The sequence below is a fragment of the Epinephelus fuscoguttatus genome, linkage group LG12 (genome assembly GCF_011397635.1).
Source record: "Epinephelus fuscoguttatus linkage group LG12, E.fuscoguttatus.final_Chr_v1".
Taxonomy (NCBI): Eukaryota; Metazoa; Chordata; class Actinopteri; order Perciformes; family Serranidae; genus Epinephelus; species Epinephelus fuscoguttatus.
Window position 1 is genome coordinate 40,066,543 of NC_064763.1, and position 17,345 is coordinate 40,083,887.

General features: G+C 41.4%; 1 protein-coding gene across 1 annotated transcript in view; it reads right to left on the reverse strand.

Annotated features, from left to right (window-relative positions):
- wwc1 (WW and C2 domain containing 1) overlaps window positions 1-17,345 on the reverse strand; it is a 70,110-nt gene that overhangs the window by 32,674 nt on the left and 20,091 nt on the right. The window contains exons 4-7 of the mRNA XM_049591361.1: window positions 15,912-15,988; window positions 13,942-14,021; window positions 5,234-5,363; window positions 471-617 (exon numbers count right to left, since the gene is read on the reverse strand). Coding sequence (XP_049447318.1) covers window positions 471-617; window positions 5,234-5,363; window positions 13,942-14,021; window positions 15,912-15,988 — 434 coding nt within the window. The remainder of the gene's footprint in view (window positions 1-470; window positions 618-5,233; window positions 5,364-13,941; window positions 14,022-15,911; window positions 15,989-17,345) is intronic.

A 17,345-nucleotide genomic window follows, 5' to 3' on the forward strand; every position in this document is an offset into this window, starting at 1 on the left:
TGCATCAATGTGTAAGCAGCATTTATCTGTAGGTGGAGTTTTTTTAACTACTTCATACTGAATACAATTAGCTAGTTTAGTCTAGTTGTTCTTAACCTATGAGACAGCTGTATTAGAATGTTTCATAATGATTAAGTAAATGAATTAAATCAGCCAACATCTGATAAAATAAACCAACAACCCTAAAAATCTTTCTGTCCTAATATCTTTGCTTTACACTTGGAAAAACACTGATACCAAGTCCAGTTTTTGAAAGGTTGACTGGTCGTCCATCTCTGTCAACTCTCAGGAAACTGTCCCAAGGTTAAACATATGCTAGACTGTTCCATGTTGTCGCCATCTTTGACCTGTCTGACAATATTCAATTTCGTGCTGACTTCTGCAGCCCAGACCAAGACCCAGACTGTTTGGCATCTTCTAATGCTGTAACTGGCAAAAAGGTGAAACTGAGATCCTGGCTGCGGACTCACCTCAGCGGGGATGTCAGTCTGCGAGCCGGCGTCCGAGTAGAGCCGAGGGATGGACAGCTCCGAGTTGGCGAGCGAGGGACTGCTGCCCCACAGCTCCTGCTGGGAGCCCGAGTCAAGCTGGAAACCGTCCTTCAACGCTGCGAGTTTCTGGATGAAAAGAAGAGACAAAAAAAGGTCTGCTGGAGATTACATGAATCAAAACATGAATGATCAGCGGGAAGAAACTGGAACACTGCAGCAAGAAACTACTCATGGAATAAAAATAGGATGTGATTAAGGACAGGGAGAAAGAATATTACGTAAAGTGACATTAAAACATTTTAAACAGGGAGCAAATCAAGACGTGACACTATCAAGAATAAGATTGAATACAATGGGACGATGGGGCAACATCCATCTTGTATTAACTGCACCTTAAACGGTCAATTGTTTCTGAATCGAACATTTTGTCCATTACACTCCAATCATTTATCTGATCATCGAGGAACTGAAGCTTCCAGGAAACAACTATAAAGCGAAGTTTATTCGACTCACTGTACAAAGGCATTCAGTGACAGCTGCTCAGGGCAAAGAGCATCTGCAAAATGACAAAACTGTAAAGTGTAACAGACTGCCTCCTCTGTGTTTGCTGCATGTTCCCTGTTGGTTACAGTGATGCAGCATCAGCGGTGGTGAAGGCTGCCGCAGTCATTCTTTCATCTTTACAGCCATGATGAATATCTTATATGACTCTGCGGCTGGTTTTGAAGCCTGCTTAGGAATGCACCTTATCTTTGCTTCTCAGATGGGGCAAAAAAATAACATACCACCTCTGTGATAAGTGGCGTTTACGCACTTTAATAATGCAGCTTCTCAACTGACTCTCAGTTTCAGACCTTTCTTTGTCTCTTCCTGGGTCTTGATTTAGCAGCATTTCAGCATTCAGGCTACACATGGCTGTTATACAGAATGGCAGCCCCCGAGCGGCAGTCAGAGAAAAGTGTTTTGATTTATATTTGAAAGATTTCATTACCTAAAAATCATATACTGAGTGCTTCATCAGACCTGCGTTTCCTCTTAGGGCTCTGGAAAAAAACGACCAACAGGTTCAGCTGATGCAGTTTTCTCTGAGTGAAGCATCTGCTGAACGATTCGGAGATCATTTTCACACTCAATTTATCAATCCACATACTCTAAATTTAAAGGTATAGTATGCAGGAATGTTGCTCTCTGTTTGTAATGTTCACCAGTGACAGTAAAAGTAATGTAAAAGTAAAATCAAACCCCAGATTTTCTCTCATCTGTCACTTTGCCTCGCTATATTTGCATTTTTTTTTTTCTGGCGCTGTGTCTCTTGGATGCCTGCTGCTTACCGTCTGGCACCCAGTCGCTACCTTTTTATAAAGTCCCGACCTCAGCTGAGCGCTGTGGGGGTTACACACCCATGAGTACAGAAAATAAGAACATACAAGTAGAGAGCAGAGTCTCTGCAGAAAAATACACCACCACACACTTCTAGTGGTTCAGAAGTGATGACTGAGATATACATTGTTTTATAGAAAAATCCTAATATGTCCAAAACCCAAGGACATTCAGATTATTATCACATAAGATGAACAAAAGCTGCACAATTAAGATTATAGAACTAGAAAATGTTTGGTATTTTATACTTGAAAATTGACTGAGACTATTAATCTCGATAGTAAGATTTTCTGTTGACCGACTAATCAATTAATTGTCTGTTTCAGCTCCAAACTGTTGCTGTTAATAAGATCTCTTAATAAGAATACACCTCTCACCATTTCTCTAGTTGTCATCTCTCTGAATTAAAGTATTTCAGCATTAATTGTGTAAGAAACATACTCACAGCCACGCAAACACACACAGATGCACAGCACAGGGACACACACACACACACACACATATATGTGAACAGACAATCTCACAGACACACAAACTGAGCTGTCAGTTGCAGATGGTAAGGGGGAGGGAGTGGGAGAGATGGGAGAAAGAGGGAGGCAGAGGGGAGTCCGTGGAGCAGATTATGTATTATTGAACACACTCTCCTCCTTCTACCTCCAAACCAATATCAGCCCAACGAATCTGCAGCCAGACCTGCCTGATTATACCTGATGTTTTTAATTTATATGTATGTATGGGGGTGTGCGTTGGAGTATTGTCCACACTGAGGCAGACTCTAAAATGCTCAATTTTTTAATAGAAGACTTGCAGACATTAGTTGCTCTACCTTTTCCACTGTTTAATATGCTGTGCAGACGTGTTTGTGCCTGGAGCATCAAAGAACATCTGCACAGTTAAGAGGCATAAAATCCAAAATTAAACACAGAAGCATTATAATGGTGATTTATGGTTTATTAACAAACTAGAAACAATTAATTGTTGTTTGCCACGAGAGCCAAAAAACATATATCAAACAGATTTCACGTTCGGCTCTATTCCCCTCATACCCTCAGCCTGTGAACTCCAAGTCCCATCATGCAACTTTAATACACACTGCAGCCATGGTAGAAATATGGAGTGAAGGCTGCACTGCGATGCTGTCACACGCAATGAAGGAAGGTGGCAAAGCAGAGGAGGGTTGGGAGGTAAGAAGCTGGGTGGAAACAGTTTTTGTATGTGGCAGACAGGAGTACAGAGGAGGAGAGAATAAGATTGTCATTCATGCAAGTGAAGTATATTGGAATTTGAGGTCCCCATGCAATCTGACAGAAGTTGAGTAGTTTACAAAATAATTTGGAATCGAATTTCTTTGGGTTATAGACTGTTGGTCAGACAAAACTAAACATTATAAGATGTTATTGGGCTCTAGGATGGGATGTTTTAAAGGTAAAATAATTCACCAAGAAACAAAAGACAAAGTTGCAAATCAAAATAATACCGAGCTGCACCCTACATTCGTCACTTCTTTTCCAAACTCAGGCTAGGGGCTGTCTGAGATACAATGTCACCTGAAATATCAGCACTGACAGAAATAAAGACTGACAGCCCACGGATGTAGCTCCTAACTTTCCCACTTGGAGGTACTCCAGAGTTTATTCCACAAGAGCTACAAAGGAAATGAAACCTCATAGTTGATAAATGTCGCCGCCATCAGCAAAATTGTTTTCACTTTCCAGAAAAACTCATCTCAAACTGAGCCTCGCAAACACAGCCCTCATCCTCTGCTGAGCGAACTCGACAGGCTGTCATCACAACGACTGAGGCGCGACACTAAAACACCACCTGCCTCCCTGCAGCTTCAGCTACACTGAGTCACTAAATCTGCTTTAGTGCACCTGGCCCCTTTTCTCACAGCAATATAATGTAAAGTGTTTTAAAACACGTAAAGACTCTCCTGGGAGTCATCTTATGATCTCATCTCCTCGCCACACAGCCTTGCCTTATACTCCATGTTCATGTGCTATTCTCTTCTTCTAACTCTTCATTACAAATCACTTCCTGCCGCAGCTTTGCAAGAAGTATTATACTGTACTTCACTGCAAAGTCCAGCCAGAGCCTTTCTGTTCTGGGCCTTGTCATATTTAAGTCTATCTATTTAGAAGATTCAGGGACTATCTCATAGCTAGGATGAGAGATAAATTCAGTTAAATACCCGTTAAAAGGAAAAATACAAACATCACTTTTGCTAGAAACACATAACACAATAAACTTTCCTCCAGGGTCAACTGATGTGAGGTGTCCTAGTTGGTTGCAAGCACAAAGTGCCCTGCTGAAGTGCTCTTGGACGGAGCACTGACTGCCTAAAAACTTACACAATGCTGCTCTGTAGCTGACTACACTTTGTGCTTTGATTAGAAAATAAACCATGTCGCTACATTTCAAACTGTCCCCACTACAGCCATATTAAATCCTTTCATTTGTGGGATAAGATGCACATCATGACGCACCCTCGCTGTGATTTCTGACATGATCCACGTGGCTCTTGGTGTCACATGTCAGCATTTGGATTATCTGTCTCCTCTTTCCTTTTTCTTTTGTTCGTCAGAGAGTTGATACTGGAGCTGATCAACTCAACATCCTGCCTTCAGCAGCCTTTAAACAATGCTGAGCTTTTCCATGCATAATAGACTTTCTCCTTAAGTTTACTCCTCTCGTGTTTGAATTGTTGGAGGGCTGAATTTCGGTTTCATAAGTGAGACGAGCTATTAAAAGAATAAAACAAAATAAAGGTGCGTCTTCAATAAGGTCAAACTGCACTGGATCTGATTCTTGATCTGACACCTTATTCAAAACAACAATGCAGACGTCCCTCTCCTCAGCAACGCTTTCCAGCTCCTCCTGAGTGACCCCAAGGCGTTCCCAGGCCACATGAGAGATATAATCCCTCCAGCGTGTTCTGGGTCTGCCCCGGGGCCTCCTACCAGTGGGACGTGCCCGAAACACCTCCAGTGGGATGCGCCCAGGAGGATCCTGATCAGATGCCCGAACCACCTCAACTGAACCCTTTCGACGCTCAGGAGCAGCAGCTCTACTCCGAGCTCCCTCTGGATGTCCGAGCTCCTCACCCTATCTCTAAGGCTGAGCTTAACTCCATCACTATATCATTACTATAATCAGCTGCTGAAGGTCTTCAATTACAAATTAGAGTTTAACCAAACATATGCTTAGTATTCAAATAGAAGGAACATCTACTTTTGGAATCAACCAAACTAAACATCAAACTTTTGTTGTGTTGTGCTCCCACTCTGAGCCTGACGAGTCTATGTTACAGCGAGCGTCTTGACTTTTTGTGTTTATCCACTCCCTTACAAATGTGTTTTTACCTGCATGAGCTCCTGTTTCTCTTTCTCCCCAGAGCTGATGGCATCCCTGATGGAGCGGACCTCTGTGAGGATAGCCTGCGCCTCCTGCAGCTTGTAGCCATACGGGCTGTTGGACACCTTCTGGTCAATCCTGGGGGTCAGGATGAAAGAGCAGAGCCAGAGAGAGGAGGGGGTGAGGTAGAGAGGGGGAGGCAGGGACAGAAACAGGAGATAAAGGTCAGTTTGATGATGATTTAGACCAATATAAGTAGGAGTAGGGTTTCAGATAATGTCCCCAGGTCACCTCATTCACTGTCAGCTGCTCTGGACAGATAATCACTTTCAAAAGATCTAATGGCTTTCAATTAGCTGCTTTTTAAATGTTGACACAAGGACCTGGGACAGCTGAGCAAACTATTACACACATTATAGCAACACTGACTCTGACTCATTTTCATACGCTTACACTAAGTGTCAAGAGAAAGCTGCCCAGTGTAACCACAGCCTTTTACTAGCAGTCAGGCTTCAGCGTAGGAGGGTAGAACATCTCGCTTAAGGGCACTACGACAGCAGGTGGTGGGGCAGCATTACTCATTCACTTTCAGCACACATATTTTTTTGAGCTCTTGTTTACTTACTCTTTGAGGAAATAGTATCTGATTTATCTAAATTATGTTTGTACCGCTATGATGAGTTAACAACACTCCACAGAGTACTGATAAAAAGTATAATTTATATATTGTATTGACTGTACTGAAACATTTTCACAGCCAGACAGCCCTGCCTGTGAACTTCACCATCTTTGTTTCTTAAACACTGAAGCTGAAACATGTGCCATTGAGGCCAATAAATATGCAGTCTTTGTTTTCCACAAATCAATTGCTGCACTGACCGATTTCTCTAATTTGTACACCTCCTCCAGAGGAAATAAAAAGCCTGACTTGCGATACCTTGATGGGCCAAAGATTGGAAACCTGCATCCTCAGCATTAAAATCTGAATTTTCATTAGCTGGTGACAGCATTACATGCAGCTGATTTTTAGACTGCTTCCACATGAAGGTGGCTTATCTGTATTTGTTTCTTTTTCTTACTGTTTTCTCCATCTATCAACTATTAAGGTCAGGTGTTCATATTTGAACCGACACCAGTTCTAGTGCCTGGAATCTGGTACCTGTCCGTGTAATCAGAAAAGGTAATTTCTAAAAAGCTGCAGGGTGACGTGATAGGCTAAAAAGCAGTTCCGCGCCTCTGTGATTTTCTAATCACACATAGAGCTCTCTCTGTCTGCTCATGTGTGTGCGTGCGTGTGTGTGTATGTGATACTAGGCTATTACTAAAAAATATATAGAAAAAAATAGACCAAACATGGAAAACTATCGCAGAAGATGAGTGCTGGTCGAGGCTAGAAAGCCAACGGTGCAAAGCTCCGTTGCCGGCCTTGGAGCTCCATGACTGACTTCCAGTCTTTGGGGTGTTTTATGGCACCTCTGCCTCTTGTCTGCTATTACTACTGCATGGGGCACACATCCAGATGTGCTCTCAGGTACCGATATTTGGCACAGATGGAATTAACATGAATCTGTGGTCTGTTGTGCCAACGTAATTCGGTCAGTACCCTTAAAAGTACTAGGTTCTGTACCCAACACTATCTACAATTAACTTTGAAACAGAGCTTAAGGACTTTTAAACCAATCCACAATCTGTGACAAAGTCTTGTTGCCAGCCTGTAATCATTTTTATTCAGGGTTTCTGCAAGCTTCTAGTTAAATTTCAGCTTTTGAGATCTTTTGAAAACCACAAAAAGTGTAATTTAATGTGTTTCATGATTATATAAAAGTACAATGAAAAATCAAAGCGAACAATGTGGCCTTGAATTATTTATTATCATACCCCCTTTTTTCAGTACTTCCCTTGAGTATATAACAATAATTCCTGATGATATCATTGTTTTCATTAACATCAACTGGACCTGGATGAGCAGCAGTAATCACATGGATGAATTAACCAATTAAAAATGATAAATTAATTTATGTTCATAATAATCCTTTGCCTGACATTCGCCCATTATAAGTTGATGAGTAGTGACAGTGTTTGCTGCAGGTTTGATGGCGTTGACTTACACTTCACAAAAAAGGATTGCACAGCCTCCTGCAGCACAATCTGCCATCACAACAATCCCACATTTAGTTTCTTGGTGTAATGTCTCCTAGCAGCCCTAGCAGATTAAATGGAGTTGTCTGTCCCACTCCTGTCTACATCAGATAATGGCCACAATGAACTTCTTTTTGTCAAATAAGAGAAAGAAGAGGTTACGCTATTTTACTGTTCCAAAGGTGTAGCGCAACATTTTCAAGTTGTTTTCGAAAAAAGTTCTCAATCTACACTGAGAACTTTTTTCGAAAACAACTTGAAAATGTTGACATAATCGAAGATATTTTTACGGGTAAAATGCATTTACATATACTGCTGACTTTTGATCAGTCTGAGTACAAGATTAAATATTTGCTTCATTAGATTTTGTTGGCTGTAGGCAGACTGGGAAGTCCCGGCTGCAGGGAGAACAGGCAGAAGAGTCGCTGCAGGAAACAGCCATCAGAGGCAGCAACAGCTATGCAAACCTTGTCATCAGCAAGTCATGCATGCATCTGAATAACAGGTCCTTCCACATTCTTCAGAGAGGGAAGAGGGGGAGGGACGCTCGTACAGAGAGGGAGAGAGAGAGAGGGAGAGGGAGAAAACAAGGTACAGAGAGAATGAGGAAGTGAGGGAGGGAGAGAGGCACTTGTCTGTAACAGGCAGAGAGAACAAGTAATCCTCTCTGAGTCCTTCTCAAACATGGACTTATGCTGAGTGAAAATGCTGTTATGAACCATTTCATAATTAAAATCACAACGACCTCTTCACAATAACACGGAGAAAAAGAGGGACATTAACAGATACTTACTAACATAAAACATTTATCTAACTACAGTCACACTTTTTAAGTGATACTGGAATTCCACACTAAAGTGGACATTTTTAAATGAGTAAAACCGTGTTTTTCTTGGACTTCCAGGTATGGTTGTGGCCAGCTCCTGCACCAGTTTTAGTAAACATCTGCCTTTCTGAAGTGCCTTTATTCAAAATGTTGAATCCCTTTCTGTGTAGGTGCTGTGTGACCTCTGATATATTTTCATTTTAAAACAGTGTTTTTTTAAACTAAAACGATCTCCATACGCACAAGTATTTTGGATCAGTTTCAGAAATGATCTCCGTCTTTACTAATACCCCTGAAAATGCGCATCATCTGACTATTAACGGCACACTGGGCATGTATGAGTCGATGTAAACAGGAAGCAGAATGTGAACTCTGACACTGATTGCTGAAAAAAGTAAGAGCAGAGTTTTGCTGGGCCGATGAAGAGGTGAAACTGTTACTGAAAGTAGCATGAGTATAAGGCAATCAAGGTGGCGGAAAACACAGACTGGGAGTCCTTGCGGAGCAAATATGGCGACATACTAGTTAGTGTTGTCACGGTACCAAAACTGGGACCCACGGTACAATACCAGTGAAAGTATCACGGCTCTGAGTAGTATCAGGATACCACAGCAAAAATGAGGCAGATGTGCCTTTTGTCATTTATAAAAAGATAAATCACTTTTCTATAATACATCAATGATATTTCAATGGAATAAATTACTTATTGACTTATTCATACTTCAAAAACAGCATCAATAAGTGATTAACATAGGGGGGATCAAAATAAAATAAATAAATAAAATAAAAATCAACCAGCCACCCTCCTCCCCTGACAAGTCCCTTCATAAGTAAAGAACAGTCCCTAAAGTGCGGTGAGGTTTGTGGACCGTTACCTGCCACAGAGAGAGAAATGTGAACGGCTTGTTTCTCCTCTGACACGTCACATACCTGTGTGCCACCGCGGCTCGGCTGTTCAGGTAGGTCTGGGCAGCCATGACACCAACAAAGACGAAATTATTGGACCTGGAGCCGGGCTTCTCGGTCGCCGGTAAGCCAAGTTACCTTGTGTCGCAGAGCACTATGGCTGCCGTATTTGACAGGAATACGGCGGAGCCTCCGACAGGACAGGACACTCAACCTCTTGCGATTGGACTTTGAACTTATCCCACAGTAGTGGTACCTGAGGTACCGTAGTACTACGGTACTCCAACATTATGGTATCATATGTACCGTGGTGTTTAAGTACCGCGGTCGACCGTTGGTACCAGCATACCGTGAAACACTAATACTATTGAGATACCAGGAGTATTATCCAATACTGCAAGAAGCCATGGCAATAAGAAACAAGTGCCACACAAGAATAAAATACCTTCCTTTAATGTTTTGGCTTGACACGTGACCGATTAGATCCTATCGGGAAGGGAACGTGGGTGTCTGTGTCATCGTTTTCAAGTCTCCGTTTTCACCCATGCAGGCTATAACACAACCCCAGAGTTTTCAAACTAAAATGGGGCCAGCAGCGTTTTCAAAGGTGTCTGTTTAAGGAGTTCTAAAAGCCCTGAGTAGTGTGGACGCTAAGCATAAACACAGTAATAGTTATGCATTTTACAACAAAAACATATTATTGTGGACGCAGCCTCAGTCTCTAGTATGGGTCAAGCTCCAAAAACAAACAACCCCACTCCTGCACTTTTCAAACTCTTGTAAGAGAGGCTTTCTGTTATAATCTTCAAGTCCAATCTTATATTAAAACCCTGAAACCATCATTGGGTTTAGTGTCTGGGATTTTAAAGGTCCAACACTGATGTTGGGTGTAAGGTCTGTCTTGCATTCAACACTCCATTTCATCCCAGAGGTGATGGATGGGGTTGAGGTCAGAGCTCTGTGCAGGCCAGTCAAGTTCTTCCACACCAAACTGAGAAAACCATTTCTTAAAGGAGCTGTCTTTGTGCATGGGGTCATTGTGATGTAGAAACAGGAAAGGGACAAACACAAACTGTTGCCACAAAGCTCCCTATTGTCACACACAATATAGTTCCCAGCCTCTAGAACAAAGTAATGTCTACTTGACAAACAAAAACTATCCACTAAATCACGACCAAAAAGGCAAAGATTAAAGGAAAATCTGGAAAATGAGCCTCACATTGAGGAGTACAAATGTTGCTTACGCTTCCTGTACTGACAATCATCTTGTGAGCCCTCTGATTCATCATACGGCCAGGTTTGAAACCACTGGTCTAAAATATTCTTCCACTTCACGACATAACAAAAAAACAAGAAAAACAGACACCAATAAAAGTAAACGTAAGTATATGAACAGGTTGTGTCCACATATTTTTGCCCATAAAGTGTATAATACTGTCACTTTTCTGTTCTACCTATCAGACAACATCATAAAACTCCCTCTCATACATGATTATTTTGTGAAATCTTATCAGGAGCTGAGTGTTCGGCTGCATTCCAGTCTAAGCCTATTCGTATTTCTGCAAACAGTGATTGGTTGTTGAATGCCGTCTGATGACTGTAACAGGAGAGGAAAGTCACGGAGGAATGCCGTCCAACCACTCTGCCTCAGCTACTCTTTAATCCTCCTGACACTCTCACTGTGCTGCGTGAGGCAAGACAAACAGACCGGACATTCCTGTTCAATTCAACATCGGCTGACAGCGGATCTGCATGTCGGCCCTCGAATGCGGTGCATTTCGAAAACAAATCACAGACAGCCTCAATGTGACATAAAGAACAAATGGAAGAATGAATCCCTTTCAAATCAACATTCCCGACTGATGGCTTCACTGTTCTGGTACACCTTGCACTTTCTGACAAACTTACTTCATACCCTAAGGTGTCAAAGTAGGTCAGATAGAAGGGGTGTTCCCTTTCTAAATCCACATTCTTCAGCTGTTGTTCCATTGGTGCATTTATAGAGGTGTTAGTGTTTAATGATCGGATGGAATGTGTGATAATGCTGAGGCAATAACTGAGGCGATAAGCAGGTCTGCTGCGCTGAAGTTTCTGACTTACTTGCATCTGTTCAACTCCACATAATCACATTTACGGTTTACATGCTGTTTAACAGGGCAAATTCCAACATGTGCAACACTACAGGAAGACTCAACTCCTTCATCTATCCCTGTGATGCATAAGCGATCATGCCATAGATAAGGATAGGACAAATGAAAGATAAGAGCTAAGTTGAGACATGGCAAAGATCTTCTATGAAAGACCACACTAGATGGAGGAGAGAAGATACAGGGAAGAGGAACCATTCAGACAAGGTGCTGTTAAGATCTCTGTTCAGGAACAGGAAAATAGCTAAAAGTCTGCTATCTTCCCCCCTATTCTGACAGATATCAACAATACAGTTGAACCAAGTCAACATGAGTTGATTCTCAGCTGCTTAAAACTCCATTTAATCCCCTCTCCCTCTCCCTGATCATCACCCATGCTTTAGTTTTAATACAGTCAAAGTTAGGTGTTCTTACTGACATGTTTGTTTCTGTTGTGAGGCAACTAAATGAGTGTTACACATCAATTTCATCACAGCTTATACGGGACAAACAATAATTCTACGGAACTGTGACACATTAGATGTTACTCTGTAGTCTGACAATAAGAATACAGGTTACAAACATCTGCTGTGGCTATAATGACATTTAAATTGAGTGATAACAGACAGAGTTTGGGGAGAACGACTTTGAACAACTTTGAGCTATGTATACATTGATTCTCACTGGTTGGAAGTGGGCAGGACAGAGTTGGGAAAACGTACTTCACAATCAGGATTGAGCCAAACCTTTAATTTTTCTTTTTCTGTTTTTTTATGATGATTTTTTTTTTTTCCTAGGGCGGCATGGTGATACAGTGGTTAGCATTGTCGCCTCACGGCTAGAGGGTTCCTGGTTAGAACCCAGGGTGAGGAGTTCTAACCCAGGGTCGGGGAGCCCTTCTGTGTGGAGTTTGCATGTTCTCCGTGTCAGCATGGTTTTCTCCGGGTACTCCAGCTTACTCCCAGAATACAAAGATATGCAGGTTAGGTTAATTGGTAGTCTCTGTACTCTACAGACTCTACATTCAGTGAATGTAGAGTCTGTAGGTAAACCCCGGCGATCTTGCCTCCGGAAGAAGAGCGGAAGAGCCCTGGTTTCCAGTTGGCTGTCTGTAGTCCGCGTGATATTGATCAATCACATATGAGCCGGCTGCAGTTGTTGCCAGGTTAAACGGTAATCGGCGGTCTGCCCCCAGAGGCTGTATCGCCGTCTGCCGGAAGTCAGACACCGAATATAGCTGATGGATTTTGAGAATGGGTTAATTGGTGACCTTAAATTGCCCTGTGATAGTCTGGCGACTTATCCAGGGTGTTCCCTGCCTCTTGTCCAATATCACCCCCCACAACCCCTAACAGGATGAGCAGTTACGGAAATTAATGAATGAATATCTTACGTTATTTGGAAATAGTTGGGTGCTTTACTGCCACACAGCCCCCAACCAGACTTCATCATGGTTTTACAAAAGCCTATTTTCACTGTCCACACTTAAAAACATGCCAATGATTTCAGAATTATCCACTACAGAGCCTCTTTCTGAGTCTAACATGCTGACTAAAGGCCTTTGCACAACAGGTCCATATATAACAATTAAAATCGTTTTGCCCAGAAACCTTGCTCACTGAGTCTGTTGTGTTTTTAAGAGACTTCTACCTTCTGATCTAGCAGCTGAGGACCTATCCCGATCATTTCTAGGTCTATTCCAGGACGTCAGTGATACAGTTTGATAAGGAGTCACACACTGAAAGGAAGGAAGGCCACCAATTTTTCTGCAATCAAACTGATCCTGAACCGCAGCTGGTAGTATGTTTAAGGTTGGGACACACACACACACACACACACACACACACACACACACACACACACACAGTCGGATGCAAAAAACGCAGAAAAACAAACCAAAATTTTAATGATGTACGAAAGTTTTAGAGTTGGTCTGTAAACACAAAAGAAGGACTTGATGTACAAAGGTCTTTCGTCTGGACAGATTATTTTGAGTTTGGATGTATTTTCTGAGGGGGAAAGGTGGTATAAAACATTAGTTGTTTTTTTATGTATTAATTATTAGATACCTAAGACATTTAAAGATAACTCTTTAGGACTTTGGGAAGTTGCAATGCCCATTTTTTTTACTTTTTCTACAAATGTCTCAGACTGAACTTTCAATTAGTTGAAATAAATTAACTGGAAATATAAATATTCATTACTTGCAGCCTTAGTTGTGAATTTGAGTTGCATGTTTTACTCAGACCTTTAAAGGGCTAATGAATCATAAAGAAACATAAAATTGTACTAATTAACCTTTAGGAAATGGCTGAAGATTGCCCTGACACACAAGAATTGCTCTGCCTGAGAACTCTCTCCACTACACAGTAAACGTGAGCTGAAGGTGTTTTGCAGGCAGAAGGTGAATGTGAAAGACAGAGGGAAGGTCACGCGTTTACTTACTATTCAAGTCATATTCTGACTGTCTTGCTTCACTCGTCAAATTAAATTAGGAGGGCTGGTGGTAGCATAAAGTGTGAGGATCAAATCCCAGAGTCGGCTGTCAACAAATACACCTGTCAAAGTACCCTTCAGCAAGAATTCAAGGTGGGGGACGCTAGACTGGAAAGCTTCCAGAAGTGAATACGAGAGCACACACGTGAACAACAAATAACTCCAGGTAAAAAGAGGTAAGAGAGTGGTGTCTGTGTGAGGACAAGGGGATGCACCAACTTACTCTTTGAGGGTCTCAAAGCCTTGTTCTTTGTACTGCAGCTCCTGCTTCATACAGGCCAGGTCCCGCTTCAGCTTGTTAACCTGAGACACAGAGATGACAAGAACTGTTAGAAATACTTTTTGTCAAGATTTTTGGGGGGCATTTGGCCTTAATTGGACAGGACAGGTTTTTTAAAATGAAATGGAAAGAGAGAGGGCAAGGACATAGCCTTTGTACATGGGGCACCAAGTGTACCAGGTGAGCTAGTGGGCGCCCCAGCTGTTGGAAAATATTTTAAAGAAAAAGGCTCATTATATTTTATATTATTATTACAGCCGACAGTCCATATGAAAATCAATGTGTTAGTATGTCTCTCAATACTTTCTGAGTTGTGTGGCTCTCAGCCTCAAGCCCATTGGATCCAACTGAACGTGGAGAAAAAAGACTCACAAATGTAGCTAAATTTTTTAAAAAGGATAAATAAGTAAATAAGAACAACTGGGCACTGCAATTTTAAGCATGGGTTACTCAGACAGGAGTCAACAGGATTTTTTATTGGGGACTATTTTCAGCGACGGATTAATCCACATTTGGTGCTCTAGTGAGTATTTGGGGCAGCAGGATGGTGTATATGGGACTGAGTCAAAAGGAGATATATCAGGCTGTGCTTCACACAGTACTTGTTAGTATTCATTCATTCTTGGTTTACGTCTTTTCATGACATTTACTGACAATAATATGTAGAAGAACTATCTTGTGGTTGTATGCCTCCACGCACCAGTCAAGTTGCACTTACAGTTTACATCCATGTCTGCGAAAACATGGATGCTTTTTTTTTGCAGAACACTGTGATGTCACAATGAAGTTGACCTCTAAACTTTGGGATATAAAATATCATCACTTTATCATTTTATCCAATAATACACTTCTGTGAAATTTTGTTATAATAAGCGTATGAATTCTTGAGTTTTGTGAGGTGACAGTGACCTTGACCTTCAACCACCAAATTCTAATCAGTTCATCATTGAGTCCAAGTGGACGTTTGTGCCAAATTTGAGGAAATTCCATCGAGGCATTCTTGAGATATTACATTCATGAAAATAAGATGGACGCAAGGTCACAGTGGCCTTGACCTTTGACCACCAAATTCTCATCAATTCATCATTGCATCCAAGTGGATGTTTGTGCCAAATTTGAAACAAATCCCTCAAGAGGTTCTTGAGATGTTGCTAAAAAACTCCACCACCGGTTGCAGTATTAAAGAAAATACAATGAACAGCCACCAATGTGGAATTGAGTTTATTATAGTCACATGTGGCAAGAATGACTTTATGTGGTCATGTGGCTTTAGACTAGTCAAACTGCTGAACTTGGGGGGACATGACTGGTGTTTCGTGCGGGGGACTCCACAACATATCTGATCCACAGCCAGGAGGAGTGAATGTATGGAGTGGTAACCTCTTTGAAATGTAATTCTCCTCTGAATAAACGGGCAGTCCCATCTATTAAATCCAGAAATATCCTCTCGTTCACTGCTAATATAATTTCGCCACAACATTCGCCTTTTGTTCCTTTCAAGATGAACAACAGGAGCATAAATCTGTAACCCGAGACATGAGTATATTCATTATTAAGTAATTTAAAAATGGGATTGCAAATTTATGACACAGTGTCCTGTTTTGTCCAACCAACAATCCAAAATCTAAAAGTATTCAGGCACAGAGACAGTTGAGAAGCTGGACCCAGAAAATAAGGGCATTTACTTAAAAAAAGTTGTAAAACAATACACTGACTAATCAATATATCAGCTCATCATTGTTTTATAAGGTATAGTGTTGGGGTTTTTTTTCATTTTATATTGATAAATTAACAACAAATATCAGATGAATCAGTGATGACATAGAGGTTAGTTGGAGCCTTATTACAAAACATTATGTTTAGTAGATCAGGTATCGACCAGATGAGGTTGAACAGGAAGGAGATGCTCTTACCCGACTTTTGGCTGTGGCTATTTCTGCTTTAAGGATGTCTGGGTCATACTTGCTCGACGAGGACGATCTGGAATTCACTGCAGGAGAAGACAGATGAGAAGAGAAAAGAGAGGTATTAAAGAATGGTCCCTTCTCAGCCTTCTCTGATTTGGTTATCTCACAGCTGTTTTTGTGTTTCACCAGGGAGAGATGACCGAGGAAACCTCTGAGCAAGAGAGAGACAGAACTATCAACAAAAGTCAGTGAGGGGAAAATGTGTTTATATCTGTTAAATTGAAGATATCTCAAGAGAAACGTTAACTTGTTTTTTCTGTCAAGACTTGAAAGAAAAAGTAGAGCATTACAAATAAGAAGCTATCAACCTCTCTGATGTCAAGGACTCGTTTACCGTCTTCTGAGAGAGGAGAAAGCTACACTGATGGCAAACCTATACACCTATAAAGCATTTCTTCTCTCCCATCCTCTTAAATTTTGTCTTTGATTTTATTCATTTTCTCTCTCTCTCTCTCTCTCTCTCTCTATTCATTTTGCTTTTTATTTTCTTTTTCTTGAAATCAGTATGTACAGAGCCTACAATATGTATTCCTGTTATTGTGTCACAACATCAAATCACAGATTATTTTATCAGCTTGAAAATGGTTCCCTACAATGAGACTTAAACTTAAAAATATATACAGTATATATTCAGAATAGTGGACTGCATATGTACTTACCCCCTTTAATAGGACACAACTAAGTAATCATTTGTGCAGCCAATTACTTTTGAAATTCACATGACTGATAAATGGATAAATTAAATTATTAGATGGTGATATCAAAGCAACGCTCAGGGGATTGATATAAAAAGTCACTGAATATCCCTTGGAGTGCAGAGAAATTGATTATAAGGAAATGGAAGGTTTGGCACAGTTGTCAATCTGCCGAGAGCCAGCCATCCACAGAAAGTGAGTCACCGTGCAAGACAGATGCTAGTGAGGGAGGCTACCTAAAGACCAGTCACTACTCTGAGATAGTTACAAGCCTGCGTGTCTGAGACAGAAGAGACTGTGCACGCGACACCTGTAGCCCCGCTGCTTCACCAGTCACAGCTCAGTGGGAGAGTGGCAAAGAGAAAGCCACTGTAAAAACCAACTTACATAAAAGCTCACTTAGAGTTTGCCGGAAGGCTCATGGGGGAGAGAGCTGGAGGAAGATGTTATGGTCTGATGGGATGGCAATACTCCACACTCACAGTGAAACATGATGGTGGCAGCATCATACTGTGGGGATGCTTCTCTGCTGCAGGCCCTCAAAGGCTTGTTATGGTTGATGGATGAATGAATGCAGCAAAATAAGGGGAAGTCATGGGAGAAAATCTGTAGCAGTCAGCAGCATCACATCTGCCACTTCCAGGGGGGTGAATACATTTTATAGGCACTGTATGTAAAATATTTT